We start from the raw sequence: 17,664 nt of genomic DNA on the forward strand, positions 1-17,664 counted from the left end.
TGTTTTTCTAGCTCCTTTAGCTATAATGTTAGAGCGTTTATTTGGGATCATTCTTGTTTATAGAGGTAAGCCTGTATTGCTATAACCTTTCCTCTTAGCATCACTTTTGCTGCATCCCACAGATTTTGTATTTAGGTTTTTTTTTTTTATTTCTCCTTGGATTTCTTCATTAATCCTATAGTTATTCAGTAGCATATTTGTGACTTTTCCAGCCTTCTTCTTGTACTTGATTTCTAGTTTCATACCCTTGTGGTTGGAAAAAATGCTTGATATCATTTCAAATTTTAGTTTAAATAAAGAATTTAATATTTCACAGGGGATAGATCTATAAATTTCTTCTTTTATTCTAGGAAAAGTGATGTCATCACAGAAATTTTTTTCTCATTTGGCATTGCTGGGTAGAGAAGCATATTGCCAAATAGTAAAAGTAGCTTTATTAAAAATAGAAAAATTTATTCACATTTCTCAAGTATATTTGCTTTGGCATATTTCCATTTCAGTTACTGAAGAGTTTCTTCCTTTCAGAAATGCATTCCCAAATTGCTAATGAAGCAGCCCTGGTGGTTGTGAGAACAAAAGGGCCTTTCCTTTGATGCAATTACTCAGCAGTTTCAACACAATTGAACACCTGGAGATAAAAAAAAGTCTTAATTCTCTGAAGGCTTTTCCTAGTAATTTAGAAAAGTAGTTGGTTGACCACTTGGGCCTGATCTCTTCTTTTTCTGCTCTTATTCTTTCCATTTTCCATCAGTGTTTTTCAGTGTAGTGCCTTGTTGGAAAACAGACATTTGGGTCAATTTATCTGAGGAAAACTTATAAAATATCTGATGCCACAAAACTTGTATTCGAGGACTCCAAAGTAAGCCAAAAGATCAAATTGCCAGTACACAGTTTTTTCACTGATAGTTACATCATGAAGCTTAGGAGGAAGCTGAGTTTTTGTAAAAGCTGTAACCAGTGTGATAGCTCTAGCTGGATCAAGAAATTTGGAGGACCAACTAAGCTTGTTGTAGCTCCCGCTGGTAAGTAACCTTTTTCTATTTTTACCCTATTAATGAAAAAGTGATAGGTGCTTTTTAGACAAAACAGCTTAGGATCACACTTATCTGACTGCCACATACTTGGCTTCAGCATATGAAAAACAAGCTTGCAGCTACTGGTCACTCTATATGAAAATAAACCACATTCATTAATTCTTTTTTCACTTCCCTGATTGTAAGCAGATTGAAATTCTACTTTTAGAATACACACACACACAAGGTTAGACTCAGGCTAGAAATTAAGATATTTTGAGGATCATATCTGTAAACCATTGACATAAGTTATTAGTTCAAGATAGTTTTCTTGTAGACCTTCTTTTAAGTGAGAGACACCTTTATTAATTACCTATTCTCTATATTTTGAGATAAAACATACTGCTCCTTTCTCAAACTAACCTGCAAAATCTACATTATTGGTTTTCATCTCATCTGTAACAACAGTGCAAAAAACTAATTCTTAAAGTAAATGGCTGTAGAACATCAATACATCTCACTTCTTATTACTCTAGCATCTTAGAGGTAGGCTGAGATCAGTCAAAATTTATGCTGTCAAAACTCTTTTTGTATTGCCTAGAGATGGGCCACTTTAAGGGAATTTGTAAGCTCAATAAGCCATTTCAGCTCCAATGTCCACGAAAATTGTCCTCACGTTTTTACATCTTCATTTGCTCATTCATTCTGTCAGCAAACATTCATTGAAGACGGTTTCTGTTCTGGATGATAGAGATTAAATGGTGGACAAGACACAGATAAAGCAATTTCCAGCATTCCCACAGCTTCTAGTCTAGTGGATGAGTGTTCTAACTCCATCCCGGTCCTTGGAGGCAGTTCTCTGCCTGACCTAGCAAGGAGGACATTAACACGGAGTCAACTAACCAAAACAATTCTGAGTCTCTGAAGGGTGGAGACATTAGGTCCATTTGGTATTTCTATATTGAAAGATTTGTAATGAATTTTAGATATTTTATTTATTTGATTCCAAAAATAACCAATGGGAAAAAACGAACGAAAATTGCTAAACCTGTCATTTGGTGAGAGGATGATAAACATCAAGTATTAAAATATTTAACTGGGCAAACATATTCAAGAATGTCATTAGCTGGGTTTGTTTTTTGCTGAATGCAATCCAGTAAATTTGTTCTATCCTCATGAGCCTTAAAGATGAAATCTTGCCTAAATGAGGGAAAATATCTCGCAAGGATGTTCCTAGCCTACTAGATCCATTGAAATGAAAGTTTTTAGAGAATTTTCACAAAGTTGATAAAGCATTGAAAAAATGAAAGAAATTATATATTTTGGTTTCCATAGTGGTTGTGATCACATAAACATAACATTCATAAATTGAAAAGCAACTTTCTGGTGCTTTTTTCCCCCAACTGATTATATATATTCAGTGTAAACTGTAGCAATCAAATTAAATAACAGTGACACAAATATAATTCATGTGGGTCCTGAAAATTGTTTTTTGGAAAGTGCGGTGCAGGGAAAAATATGGCCTTTGATTCTGGGTCTATCACCTTCTGTGTGATTATTCTTAGGCCAATAAATTGTGATTCACTCACTATTGCTCTACTGAAACTATAAAAACACTACTTGCCCAATATGAAAAAATTGGAGAATAAAAAAGTAAAGAAAAAATTAAAACTTTATATTGACACGTCACTGTTAACATTTTGATATATTTCCATCCATTCATTCTATCCATGCAACAACCATTACAAGTGGATATTGTGAAGATTAAGTGAAATTAAGTATGGAAATTACCAACATAGTCAGTGATAAAAAAGTCAATTCCCCAGACTTCAAATTACCACCATTGGAATTCTTTATGAAATCAGGAGTACAGATAAGTGTGTTAATTACCAATCTATAGGTCACATTAGAACAAATGGTCAGTATTTGGAAAAAGCTTTCAATTTCTAAGACTAATTGTTACCTGCTTCTAAAAATGATTAGACTATAATAAGCATTATGTCAAATATCACTAGCCTAAATATAAGGTGATCTCTCATTTTCAAGTAGAAATATCCACAAGGAAAAAAAAGAGAGAATTTTGCAACTCGAACATGTAAATTTATAGTGATATAGATAAAAGTATAATATACACTTATCACATTTAATCTCTTAATTAGATTATAGCTACAGAGTTAAAAAATATATCAATACAAATATCAGTTGAGAAATATTTCTCTTTTTACCCTCACATTTCATTAAAAATTTTATTCAGAGTCTTCACATGCATCTACATTAGAGCAAGTCTCTAAGTCATCCCAGGGGCTGAGGGTCTGTTTTGTGATCACAGTAGGATGATGTCACTGGATATTTTATCTAAAGAGACAATTATTCATTTATAAAATAAAAGGAACATATTTTTTTCACTTATTCTATTATTCTATGAATGTGCAACATAAGCATAAACTATAGAGACTTTAGTCTCAAATAATATCTACCAAATCCATGTATAATTTCTTTATTTTCTTTCTACAGTGCTAGCTCAGAAACTAACATTAATTGAGTTCATTTCAGGTGGAGATCTTGTCTAAGTAGTGTTTTTTGATCACAGCAGAGTGTTAGAAGAGGGTCTTTTAATATGAGAGGGTGCACAGGGACTAAAACAACGTGACCGTTGTTTACTGAAGGATAGCTTTGGGAAAGAATGACTCACTTTATCTTCCGTCACTTTAAGCCTGTCTGAATTCTGCATGTTTGGGGTCTATATCACAGAGCTATATTTGCAAACATAGTCCCCCACCTCTCATGTCATATTCAAGTTAGACCTTACTAAACCATCAACCACAGGGGCAGAAAAAGAAACAAGCTATAATGCACAAACTCTTCGTCATTTATTGTGACTGCCTATTTCCAAAACCTATTTCAGATGACCTAAAATCAAATACCCAAGTACAGACATACCTTGTTTTATTACGCTCTGCTTTATTGCACTTCGCAGATATTGCATTTTTTAAAAGTTGAAAGTTTGTGGTAACCCTGTGTTGAGCAAATCTACCAGTGCAATTTTTCCAATAGCATTCGCTCGCTTTGTGTCTCTGTTTCACATTTTGGCAATGCTCACAATATTTCAAACTTTTTCATTATTATTATATTTGTTATGGTGATCTGCGATCAGTGATCTTTGATGTTACTGTTGTAATTGTTTTGGGTCACCATGAACGGTGCCCACGTAAGACGGCAAAATTAATTGATAAATCTTGTTTGTGTTCTGACTGCTCCATCTACTGTTCTCCTATCTCTCTCCCTCTCCCTGGTCCTCCCTATTCTCTGAAACACAATAATATTGAACTTAGGCCTATTAAAACCCTACAATGGCCTGTAAGTGTTCAAGTGAAAGGAAGAGTTGCATGTCTCTCATTTTAAATTAAAAGCTTGAAATGAGTAAGCTTAGTAAGGAAGGCATGTCAAAAGCCGAGATAGGCCAATAGTTAGGCCTCTTGTGCCACTTAGCTAAGGTGTGAATACAAAGGAAAAGTTCTTGAAGGAAGTTTAAAGTGCCACTCCAGTGAACACAGAAATGATAAGGAAGCAAAATGGCCCTATTGTTGATATTGAGAAAGTTTCAGTGGTCTGGATAGAAGATCAATAGAGCCACAACATTCCCTTAAGCCAAAGCATAATCCAGAGCAAAGGCGGAACTTTCTTCAATGCCATGAAGGGTTGAGAGAGCTGAGAAAGCTGCAGAAGAAAAGTGGGAAGCTAGCAGAGGGTGGTTCATGAGGTTTAAGGAGAGTGGCCATCTCCATAACATAGAAGGGCAAGGGGAATCAGCAAGTGCGAATGTAGAAGCTGCAGCAAGTTATCCAGAAGATTTAGCTAAGATAATGCATGAAGGTGGCTGCACCAAACAACAGATTTTCAATGTAGATGAAACAGCCTTATGTTGGAAGATGTCATCTAGGACTTTCATAGCTAGAGAGAAGAATTCAATGCCTGGCTTCAAAACTTCAAAGCACAGGCTGGCTCCGTTTTTAGGGGCTAATGCAGCTGGCGACTTTGTGTTGAAGCCAATGCACACTTATCATTCTGAAAATCCTAGACCCTGTAAGAATTATGCGAAATCTACTCTGCCTGTGCTTTATAAATGAAAGAAAAAAACCTAGGTGAGAGCACATCGATTTACAACATGGTTTACTGAATATTTTAAGCCCACTGTTGAGATCTACTGCTCATAAAAGAAGATTCCTTTCAAAGTATTATTGCTCATTGACAATGCACCTGCTTACCCAAGAGCTCTGCTGGAGATGTACAATGAGATTCATGTTGTTTTCATGCCACCTAACACAACATCCATTCTGCAGACCATGGATCAAGGAGTAATTTTGACTTTAAAGACTTATTATTAAAGAAATACACTTCATAAGGCCATAGTTGGCATAGATAGATAGTGATTCCTCTGATGGATCTGGGCAAAGTAAATTGAAAACCTTCCAGAAACGATTCACTATTCTAGATGCCATTAAGAACATTTGTGAAGGGGCCAGCCCAGTGGCACAAACGGTTAAGTGTGTGCACTCCGCAGAGGCGACCCGGGGATCGCTGGTTCAGATCCCGGGCGCACACCGATGCACTGCTTGGCAAGCCATGCTGCGGCTGCGTCCCATATAAAGTGGAGGGAGATGGGCACGGATGTTAGCCCAGGGCCAGTCTTCCTCAGCAAAAAAGGAGGAGGATTGGCAGATGTTAGCACAGGGCTGATCTCCTCACAAAAAAAAAAAGAACTTTCGTGATTCATTGAAAGAGGTTAAAATGTCAACATTAACAGTCATTTAGAAGAGGTTGATTTAACCCTCATGGATGTCTTTGAGAGGTTCAAGACTTCAGTGGAGGAAGTAACTGCCGATGTAGTACAAATAGCAAGAGAACTAGAATTCGAAGTGGAGCCTGAAGATATGACTGAATTGCTTCAATCTCATGATAAAACTTAAATGAATAAGGATTTACTTCTTATGGAGATGGAATCTCTTCCTGATGAAGATGCTGTGAAGAGTGGTGACATGACAACACAGGATTTAGAGTATTACAAGAACTTAGTTGACAAAGCAGCGGCAGCGTTTGAGAGGATTGACTCTAACTTGGAAAGAAGTCCTACTATGGGTAAAATGGTATCAAAGAGCATCACATGCTACAGAGAAATTGTTCACGAAAGGAAGGTTCCGTTGATGTGGTAAACTTCAGCATTGTCCTATTTTAAGAAATTGCCACAGTCACATCAACCTCAGTCATCACCACCCTTTTCAGTCGGCAGCCATAAGCATTGAGGAAAGACTCTCCACCAAAAAAAGATGACAATTTATAGAAAGCTCAGATGGTTATCATTCTTAAACAATAAAGTATTTTTTTACTAAGGTCTGTACATTGTTTTTTTAGACATAATGCTATTGCACACTTAATAGACTACAGTATTGTGTAAACCTAACTTTTATATGCACTGGGAAACCAAGAAAATTGTGTAACTTGCTTTATTGCAATATTTGCTCTGTTCGGGAACTGAACTGGCAATATCTCCAAAATATGCTTGTGCAGTCAGACCATAAAATAAAAAAGAAGATGAAAACCACTAAGGAAAGCAGAAGAAAAAATGTCTATGATTTTCTAGCAAGAAGCACAGGCTCATATTTTCTGCTCAAAGGTAGGAGAAATAAGGTAGTGGAATTCATCCTTTTTGTTAACTGATGAAATGAAGCATATCAAGTTTTCAAACAGAATATGTTTATCCCACTATAAAAATAGGAAAGGACTATAATGCCTGAGTCCTTTAGGAGTTAAGTGAAGTAAAAGAGTGGACATTGCCTTAACAAACATTTTGTACAATGGAAGAAATGGTCTTTCAGCAAACCCATTTTATCCCCCCACTGCATCAAGGCTATGGGCATCATAACATTGAGTGTCATCCACAGATGGCGACCCTTAGCAGATATGGTCAGGCAGGTGACATTTAGTGTGTAACATGACAATAGGAGGATTTGAGGACAGGCATCCTGCCATCTCTCTAGTCGTTCTGCCTTGAAGGCCCGCTGCCAGGAGTTTCAAGCTGAACTTTCCACATGAGCTGGAAAGATGTCAGTTTGAGTCTGAAATTTGGGTGAAAACTTTGAATGCAAATAGATTGTGCTGTTGATTAGGGAAAAGAGCCGTTGTTTTGGACAACACAGGTGAAGCAGTTCCATATACTGACTGCATGTTATTAGGCTTTAGCCAATGTTGCCTTTGATTTCCTTAACACTGGGAATGCAGTGGATAAGACAAGACAATGATTGCCTATTAACTGGGTGAGAGAAAGACACATTTCTTCCAATGATGGCTTTGAGAATTCCAGACATATTAGAGCAAAGTGAAATGCAAACGAAGGAATAAGTCTACATGCTTAATTGCCATGATCTAATTGTCATCCTAAAATACTGAATTACTACCAGTAATGGCAAAGTTTGGTCCCATGAGATTAAAATATCATGTTGGAGCATGCAATCATCACAAACAAATTGTTAATAATAGTGATAATGATAATATTCACCATAATAATAATTATAATCTCTATTTCCACAGCATTTTAAATCTAATCACTTTTCAGATCTTATTTCATTCTAGCCTCAATTCAGCTCTGGTAGGGATGTTGAATTGATTTACACCAACATCATTGTTTTCAAGCAAATAAAGCATGAAAGGGTTTCATTTACTTTCTCAGCCGCAGATTTGTGAGCAAAATGTACCGGGACCAGAACCCTAGTCTGTTGAGTCGCAGGCCACCGCAGTTCCCTAGACTTTGAAGAACTCAGAGAAGCTAAATTAGTGTAAAGTTTTTGATATTGGTTGATCACTGTGGAATTATTATACAAATCTCCTCAGTGATGGAACAAAACTTGTCATCACAGGTAGGTATCAGAAGAATGGAATTTTTCAACGTAATAGAGGGAAGGCAAGAAGCTATTGTTGGAGAAGAGGGAGAATCCCCCTCCGCCCTTTCCCTTAAGGTTCTTCTGGCTGGCCAAATAATTAAAAAGACAGATTAGCAGGAGAAAATAATACCAAGTTTAATAACACGTATACACGGGAGAAACCAGGGAAACTGAGTTTCTCAACAAAATGGCAGAAATTTTCATCTTAAATACTATCTTTAGCTAAAGACAAAGGAGGATGTTGGGGGTGGGAGGAGTCAGCTATGGGGGATTACCAGAAAGCACAGCAATCGAATGTACGTAGATTGAAGTCCTTTCCTTCTGTTCTGATAAGAGTTTCCAGAGATAAGGTCATCCCCCCTTTTCCCAGTACAGAGAGGGAGATACGTTTACACATGTAAATATTTGGTAAACAGAACTTTGAAAAGAATGGGCTTAGCAAGGGCCCTGCCAGTCTGTCCCTACCCAGAGTTAAATTCCTTTAGGCAATTAGTGGGGGAGGTCAAATGTCCATCAGTGAAAATAATCAAGGTAAAAAGATATATTTCAGGGTGGTTAATTTTGATCTCCCACACTATTAAATTGGAATAATAGTTAATAATGTTTAGGAAACATAGGAGTGTGATGGGGATTGGATGTAGAAATATTAGGAGAGGTTTTAAAGCAAATCCTTACGGCAAAGAACGGCATAGGCAACATGGTGCACATTTTGTAATAGGATTTGGCTTTCTGTCCATGTGGACTTACATAAAGGACTCAAATATGACATATGTAATTATCCTGAAAGTGTTTGGCCCATGGACAAAGTTTATGATTACAGGTGAGTTTTGTGAGTCGACACATTTCCTTTCTAACGGTGAGAGGGTGTCGTCAAAGAGCCTGGACTTTGGAGTCAGGCTGACCTGGCTCCACCACTTCCTTCCCGGTGATGTGAACTTGGATGATTATTCTCTGGCCTCAGTTTCCTAGTCCTTTTATGGTAGATACAAATTATGGGGGAGACACTGAGTCAAAATACGATGCATTCTTCATCATGCTAAACTTCAAATGAAATTCCAAAATAAAATGAACTTTTGGTGAACATTTTGTAAAGTGAAACAAAATTCTTATAAATGTCTTTACTTAATAAAATTAGCATAACAGCATTTCTGAAAATAATGAATTTTTTAATAGAAGTTTTGGAAATATTGTTATTTTGCTTCTATATTCAAGGCATTGTAAATAATTTGGAGATCCAGCGTTAGTACTGCCCAACTCAAAAACCTGCAGTGGTTCAGTGTGAAATTGAGATGATATATAAAATGAGATATCAAGTAGGAGAACTCCGTAGCATGGGATCCACATTTGAGCTAAATGTCAACTTGATTGTCAAGCACATGTGGAAATGGATTCCCATTAACAAGTGACTGCACATTGTTTTAGAAAAATGAAAAACTTCCTCCTGATATTTATTTATATGGCAAATAAGAGAAAGAAGGTGCATTCCAGAAACAGTTAAATGAAGAGTGAGGTTTCACAGAGTTGTAGAACATGAGAATGTGTTATTTGGCCAAAGAAACCATGAGTTACACAATTCATAGGATGAGAAAAGGAAGTCCTTTAGAAAGGACCAAATGTTCTCATGTGTAGAGAGGTCATCAAAGATATCTGTTCTCCTTCCCCATCCTCTCCATCTACCCACCCACCTTGAAAACATGCTCCCCTATGATAGAACAAAAGAGATGTTAAAAAATACTTGTGTTCATGAATGTTAGTTGTCTTCAAATGGGGCAGTTTAAAGTCATACCCCATCTTAGCATTTGGAGAAAGAACAAAGGCCAAGTTTTGATCCAGCCTCTGTCGCTTAACAGCTGTGACTCTGGGAAAGTTACATAACCTCTGGAACCTCTTTTCCCATTGAAATTAAGAACAATAAATGCCTCACAACCTGTTGTGGATGAAAGGCCATGGTAAGCACTAATTCAATGGCAGCTTTTCTTCCTTTTACTATATGTGCTAGGTTGTTCAAGAACAAACAATGTTTGTGCTTCTCTAATGATTCTTTTTAACTGCTGTTCCATTTTCCCCCACAGATAGACTTCCTGCAGACATTTCCCCCAAGCCCACCATCTTTCTTCCTTCAATTGCTGAAATAAACCTCCATAAGACTGGAACATATCTTTGTCTTCTTGAGAATTTTTTCCCAGATGTTATAAAGGTATATTGGAAAGAAAAGAATGGCGATAGAATTCTGCAATCCCAGGAGGGAAAAACCACGAAGACTGATGACACGTACATGAAATTCAGCTGGCTGACCGTGACTGAAAAGTCAACGGATAAAGAACACAGATGTATTGTCCAACACGAGAAGAACAGAGGAGGCACTGATCAAGAGATTCTTTTTCCTTCAGTGATTGAAGGTATGTATATGTAAATACAATCTCCCAGAACACTTTTTTTCAAAGAGAATATCTCACATTTTCTGTCAAGTATTAATGAAAAACAAACAAATACAAATCTTTCTTAAATGTTGTTCCATTTATTGGTAACATAAATGTCCCTCTCTTTCCCAATAGAATTAAAATAGCATATGCTTTGGAAGATAGAAAAAAAAAGAAATAGAAAATTTACTTAACCTTTCTCAGCTTCAGTTTCATCCTCTAAAATATTAAAGTCACAATGATGTTTTTTAGAGTGGTTGAATAGATTAATTGAAGCAAAATACCTGAAAGCACTCAGAAGCTTAGCATGCAAGAAATGCTCAAACAGGGATTCCACATTTTATGATCTTGCCTGATCAGGAAATAAGAGAAATAATACGTCTTCCAGGAATGTTATACTCAGCAAGCAGAGCCACTCTCACTCTAATCTTGCTGTACTCAGAGGGTAAACCAAAAACAATGTTATTAGGTGACAAATGGTGTTCATTAGAGGAGGATAGATCACAGTTGTTAAACAGAAATTAGAATAATTTGGCTGCTGCAGTTTTATTATGGTCTTAGGTTTTGCAGATTTGTATTTTATATACCATCGTGAGGTAAAATTTCAGAAGTAGAGACTGGTTGAGGCTAATGTGTACACACATACTTCACTTCTACATATTGTATGTATTTCTTGCCATTCGTAAATGCAGCTCAACAAACCTTTACTGCAGTACCGGCCTGTGCCTGGGCTGGAAGGGTCATGTGAATGAGCACACTGGGATGAATTACTGTCCCAAGGAGGATGCACTGTTGTAAGAGAATACATTATTTTACTAGTCACTCACGGTCACTGGTGATTCAGACGTGATGTCCCAAAGGAGTCCCTTTGATGCAGATGCTGAGTGTATTTTGACAGTGTGGGCAGAGGGCTGAATGGGTCTTGGTCCCTGCTGTGGTCCAGTAACTCCCTAGACCCAGGACTTAAAGTCCTGAGTATGAACACAACAGACCAAAGGCCCGAGAGCACCCAGAAATAAGATGGAGTCGGTTTGTACTTTTTCCAGTGGTTAACAACTCCTTTTGAAGCAGTGGGGAACAAGCACAGAACAAAATGTGCAAAGACCTTTCCTGTGCACCAGTCAGAACTTCTGATGTCAGTCTTGATCCCCTCAGATCCTTAGTTTCTCCAATTATCAAATCAAGTTCCAACACTTGCCTTAGCTTTCTCCCGGGGCCACGATGAAGAGCAAATGAAATAATGTCAATGAAATCACTTGCTTGTGAAAACATAACATGGATGTATTTATTTATGTATTTATTGTATTTTTTAATATCCTTCCCTAAAATGAACTAACAAGATTGTAAGATTGTACAATTGTAATTGTAAGATTGTAAGATTGAAAAAGCAGACCTAATTTACTATTTCTACAACTAAGAAACAGAGGGGAAGCAAATATGCAAATCACAAGTTAAGATAACAACTGGACTGATGTGTCCTATTAGGTTTTGATTTTTCTACTGATCAGGGAAAAATAAGAAGTATAGTAAGTTCTATGGTGATGATTATGTAGAGAATTTCCAGTTCATAATGTGTTTTACTTGGCACCTAATTTCTGAAACAAATGTCTCCCATGAGATTCTCAGGGAAACAAAGCTAATGAAGATATTTCTGTTAGTGTCATTCTCCAGCAAATTTCTAATGCTGTTTCTTGGATGTTTTTGTTTTTGATAAAAGCTAAGAATATAACTTGGAAGCACAAATCAAAGAAGTGATTTTGAAGAAGATGAAACTAGTCTGGTCCAAGTTTTTCATCAACCTTGATTGAGAAAGAGAACTCAGATATATACTGATATTTTTTATGAAAAACGGTCACTTTATTGTTATTACCTCAATCATTGCCTGGTAATCAGAGATTTTTATTTTCTTTCAGTGAATAAGTCGCGGTTATGGAAAGAAAGAGACTTTTAAGGCACATTAAAGTCAGTTCTTGAAGATATTTTAACATCTAAACATGATTACGCTAACATTTTCATTCTTAGAATTTATTCCAAATTCTATAACTCAAACTCAGTTTTAGAACTATCAAAAAATATCTCATTGAGTAAGTAAATTTGCATACCAGAACCGTGTCTATATGGACATGAACACATCTAGGAGAACAAGGAGAAACTAAAACGATGAGTTCAACTGTTTTCCTCCATCCAACAGTCAATTATCTTTAAAAAAATTTTTATCTTTGTGTGTTTACCTTTTTTTAAATTTAACATTGTAGATAAGTCTCACCTCAGGTTGTATATATTCAGAGAAGTATAAATGTGCCTTCGTCTATCTATCTTTGGAAAGAATTGCACTGAAATGCTGAGCTCCTGTAACAAAAAGGTCATTTGCTGTGAATATTTAACATATCTGGAAGAAAAGGTGTTTTTAGTGTCCACAATGGTGGAATTATGTTGTTTCTCTCTAGATTGTATTCTATTTCTATGGATTATTTTTACAAAGTAGTTTCCACATGCACTATCTCACTGAATCTGCCACAATGATCCTTTGAATGCTGGCTCTGCCATAACTGGTATGACTCTCGGCAAGTTACTTATACTCCCAACATTATTTCCTCATTTGTAACAAGGAGACTGTCAATGCAAATAATCCATAACCAATCTATAAATCAAAATTGGGGTGAGTTTATTATGAGCCCGATCTGAGGACCAGCCTGGAGCCTTACTTCCTCAAGGAAGGAAGGGCACCAAAGAGGGGTGTACAGAGTGGTTATATACCATCTTGGAACAAAGAGCGTACATCATATATGACAGGAATGTCCCTTTTACAATTGTCACAAGATGCTTAGTTGACACAGCAGATGGGTGCTCCGCATGTCAGTGGTCACAAAGTGAGCACGGCAGGTCGGTAATTAATCCTTAGTTTAGGGAGAGATGCTTATCCTAAAGGAAATGCCAATATGGGGAAGGTTACATCCCTATCTTTAGGGGCATCATTCTTGTCTTTGGGGCATAGTAAATATTATGTGTGCTCAACAGGCCACGTCAGGCCCTTTTGGAAAAACAGGGTCAGGCCAAATTAGTTTTAAACCAAATGGCTTCCTTATTTACTCCAATGTATCCTATTGCTTCCATTTATTTATTAAGTCCTCCAAAATACAACTCACGTCAGTGTGACTGGAGCATTAAATGAGATAACGCACGTGAAGCATTTAACATAGCGCCTGTCGTGGTAATAATCACTCAATAGCTATTAGCTTTTATTCATATTGTTGTCATGTCCACAAACACCACAGTTCCAGAAAATCATGTGCAGGAGTTGGGGATATTGACATATGCATGCTTGGGAAAGGTCTGCCTGATTCCATTGCTCTCGTGGGAAATTTGCCTTAACCAGACTCCTTCAAACCTGAGATTCTGTTGTGGAATCTGAGATTTGATAAGTTGATTTTGGTAGCAACTCTTCATGTCAACAGCGTGTGCTGAATATGGTAGAGTAGCCACACTTTTTGTTTTATTTTTCCATTCGACAAGTATTTCTCCAACACCTCTTTTGCGGCAGGCACTGTGCTAGGAGGTGTGAATACAGAAGGAGAACAAGATAGTCTTGGATATTACTGTCCGATTGTGATAAAGAAGAAAAAAAATGTATCCTTCATGAAGGTCAGCATCTTCATGTGCAGAAACACAGTACAAGAATTAGATCTACTGAATTACATAGAATCAGATGAACTATTCCTGGAATCACAGGGCTCATATTTTTAAGTACTGTCTCTCTGTCAACAGATTATGTGTGTGTATGTGTGTGTTTGTGCATAGACACGTACACATATAAACACATATGCACACTGTCACATAATGGGCATGAATAATTGACTAATACTTGCTCTCATTTCTTCTAGTTGTCAACTCAATTAAAACTGCTATTTATACTACAATAGCTCCCCTAACAGAGAAAACTGGTAAGTTTTTGTACATCCTTGCCTTCATGTCATGCTATAACATTTTTTTCCCTTCTGATCAAATTACCTTTTGAAATTCTCTGATTCGTTGCAGACAAAACCAATTATTCCTGGTTTGTAGGGCTCATATTTTTAACGAGTATCTCTCCTGTCCCTCTTTTGGTAGATTTTATATATGTGTGTGTATATATATATATATACACACACACACACATACATATACATATATATCACATGTCAAATAATAGGCATGAAAGATTGACTAATACTTGCTCTCATTTCTTCTAGATGTCCCTGCATTTAATTTTACAAAAGCTTGTCTGAGAGATGAAAGCAGTAAGTTTTTGTCTATGTTTGCCTTTATGTCATGCTACAGCATTTTTTTCTTCTGGATAAACTTAACTTTTGAGCCTCCCTAGTTTAAGTTAGAAAAACCAGAATGGCTGGGTGTTGCAGAATAGACTGGTACTTTAAATCAATCCGTCATTTCCTAGGAGTCATTGTAACAGAGTAAATGCTCATTTTGGTATGAGATGACTGTAAATTAGAGGGTGCAGTGACAGGCTCTGAAGTATTTCAACAACAGACTTTCATTCATTTGTGCAGCTTTTGTTTCTAATGACTGAGGAATAGATGATATCAAGGTTCTAGATTTTTTTTTGTCTTTAGTCCTTGCTAGGAGCTAATAACAAGAACTGATCTGTACTGAGAGTTTCCTATGCAGAACACATTATGCTGGGTTTCGCATGCATTTTCTTATGTAATTCTCATAATACTCCAATGAGGTGGTACAATAATTTTATTCCCATTTTACAGATGAGGGCAATGAGCTAAAATTAATTAAGTCCCTTACACCATGCCACACAGCTAGATCTGGGTTTCAACTTGGCCATCTTAATCAAGAATTCATACACTCACTCAGTTCCCTATTATTCCTCTAAGATATAGTCCTAGAGCAAGAAACCCCCATGCCGAGGTCCTGAGACACGATGGACACATGATGCGGGGTGGGTAAGTGCACGGGCTTCACAGTATCACAGACTGGACTTGAACCCCAGTTCTTCTGGTGATTAGTTACATGAATATGGGTAAATTACTTACATTTTCTGAGCAACATTTTCCTCATCTGCCGACTAGGAATAATTACACCTAACTCAGTTATTGAAGAGAAAAGTTCACCTACACATGTTGTCTAGCATAGGGTGTCTCATTTAGCTGGCACAGTACTGGTTTCCGGTCTTTTCTCTCTACATATGTACAACAAAAGTTACTAGAAGCATTGGCTCTAGCCCTGCTGAACTTTCCTCCATTTCCAATATCAAGAAGGCTCTGGACCTCAGCTAACACCTTACCTGAGTAAGGGCAAGGAGTTATGGGCACCTTACCTCTGAGATCCCTTTCCACACCAAGTGCTAATGATTCTGGAGTTCTGACTCTTGAAGATAAAATATGTAAAAGGGAAATTTCCACGGGAAGAGACTCAGCATTTTGGTTCATTGAATAGGCAGTCTGGCTCACCATCATTGTTGTTAACTATTTCTTGACATCGCATATTTCTTACCAAAATTCAAAGGATATTAAGTGCAATTATCCTATTATATCATAGCCACAATGAGAGACTTTTAGGAAGACAGGTGAGCGAGGAATGACCTCCTAAAGTTTCAGAGAATTTGGATTAACCACTCTCTTCCATTTTATATAATGCCCTCTTTACTAAAACCTCCCACTCACCCCACTGTGAACACCACCAAATTTCCCTGGATTGTACCCTTCGTAGTAATCACATTGCATGCACAACATGTAATGGCTCAGGTGCTTCTGAATGAGAATTCAACATTATATTTATGCTTAAATGTTTGATGTCTGGGGTATTTATTGCACTTGGAGAGGCAGAATTACTGAGAATATGTTCTTTAAAGTTATGTTGCTGGGATTGAAATCTGGTTTCTGGTACTTACTGAATACGTGACATTAGGCAAATTACTTCTTTCTGTGTCCTCAGCTTATTTGTAAAAGAGGAATGAAAATAATCTCAGAGTTTATTGTAAAACTTAAATAATATTAAAGCTTTGCATGCAAACTCTCAGAGCAAATGTTTGGCATTTGATAAGTGGTTAATGTATATTAGCTATATTATCTCTTAAAGACTTGGTGAGGGTGAGGAAATGCTTACTTTTCATATTTTGGAATGATGTAAGTGAATTTAGCTGAGGTTGTTGATTGACATGACCTGTAACTTGGATTCTGAGTTGTCTTGTTGTTGTCTGCAGTGGTTATGATGAGACATGTACACTTTTGGGTTTTAGTGGTGCAGGGTGGCACTGCAATGTAGGGCATTTGAAATAAATAACTGTGACCACCCTCCGATTAATATGTCCCATCCTTTCAGAAGAACCAGTGAAACTAATCAAATGTCTTCTCTTAGACACCCTGCAGCTGCAGCTCACCAGCACCTCTGCCTATTACACCTACCTCCTCCTCCTCCTCAAGAGCATAATCTACTTTGCCGTCATCGCCTTCTGCCTGTTCAGGAGAACAGCAGTCTGTGGCAATGGAAAGAGTTCGTAACAGATGGCGGCACAAAGAAGTCAATTTATCTTCCTCATTTATTGCCTAAAAGTGTCTACTGAGAATCTACCTTGGCTTTTTCTCTGGGTTTGGTGTTTCATTTCAAGTGTGTACTTTTCTACTATGTCATTATTGTGTAATGGTTTTTCAAACCACTAGGCAAACAGAAAATTTTACTCTGTAACAACGATGACTTCTGCCATTACTCAGGGGCAGGGCCAAGGGGTAGTCCTTTAGCAACACTCTCTCCGTGATCTCCATCAGCTCCTCCAGCAACCCAAATAATCGCGCCCTCTGAGTACAGACAGCATGCAGCTTCTAGTGATGGCCCTTAGGGACATTTAATGAGATGACTGCCTTGAAGCCTTCCATTTTACACACCCTGAAGCCACCATTGCTGTTACTTGAATTTTGTACTTTGTTTTTCATAATAGGGACAATAAAAGAAAGTTAAAATTCCACATTTGTCTCGGTGTACTTTAATTTGATGAAATCTAACTGAAAGTCCAAGGTAAGAAACAGCATGACACCTGAGCTATCAAATCCAGCATTGGTTTTAATAATGGTCAATACCACAGTTCTAATTCTTTCCCTGAGATAGTGGTCATGATGATTTCTTTGAGGCACTGTCTCCAAGAGGAGCCACAGTCAAATGAAGGCACCAAGTTATCTCTCTTTCAAAGGCCACCAGATTCAGACTTATTTGGTTTGGGGCATTCTGATGGTGTCAGTATAACATCTAGCATGACTTGCACTGTGTGTGCTCTGCTCTACATTAGTGTTTCAC

At 37.3% G+C, this 17,664-nt stretch overlaps 1 gene segment (V, D, J or C); it reads left to right on the top strand.

Annotated features, from left to right (window-relative positions):
- Positions 1–776: 776 nt before the first annotated feature.
- LOC101396755 (T-cell receptor gamma chain C region C10.5-like) lies at positions 777–17,338 on the top strand. The segment is given in 5 exon segments: positions 777–1,022; positions 10,021–10,347; positions 14,250–14,309; positions 14,598–14,645; positions 16,735–17,338. Coding segments are annotated over 5 exon segments (687 nt in total).
- Positions 17,339–17,664: the final 326 nt, after the last annotated feature.

Source organism: Ceratotherium simum, chromosome 1 (genome assembly GCF_057802395.1).
Source record: "Ceratotherium simum simum isolate JZ-2026a chromosome 1, ASM5780239v1, whole genome shotgun sequence".
NCBI classification, from domain to species: domain Eukaryota; kingdom Metazoa; phylum Chordata; class Mammalia; order Perissodactyla; family Rhinocerotidae; genus Ceratotherium; species Ceratotherium simum.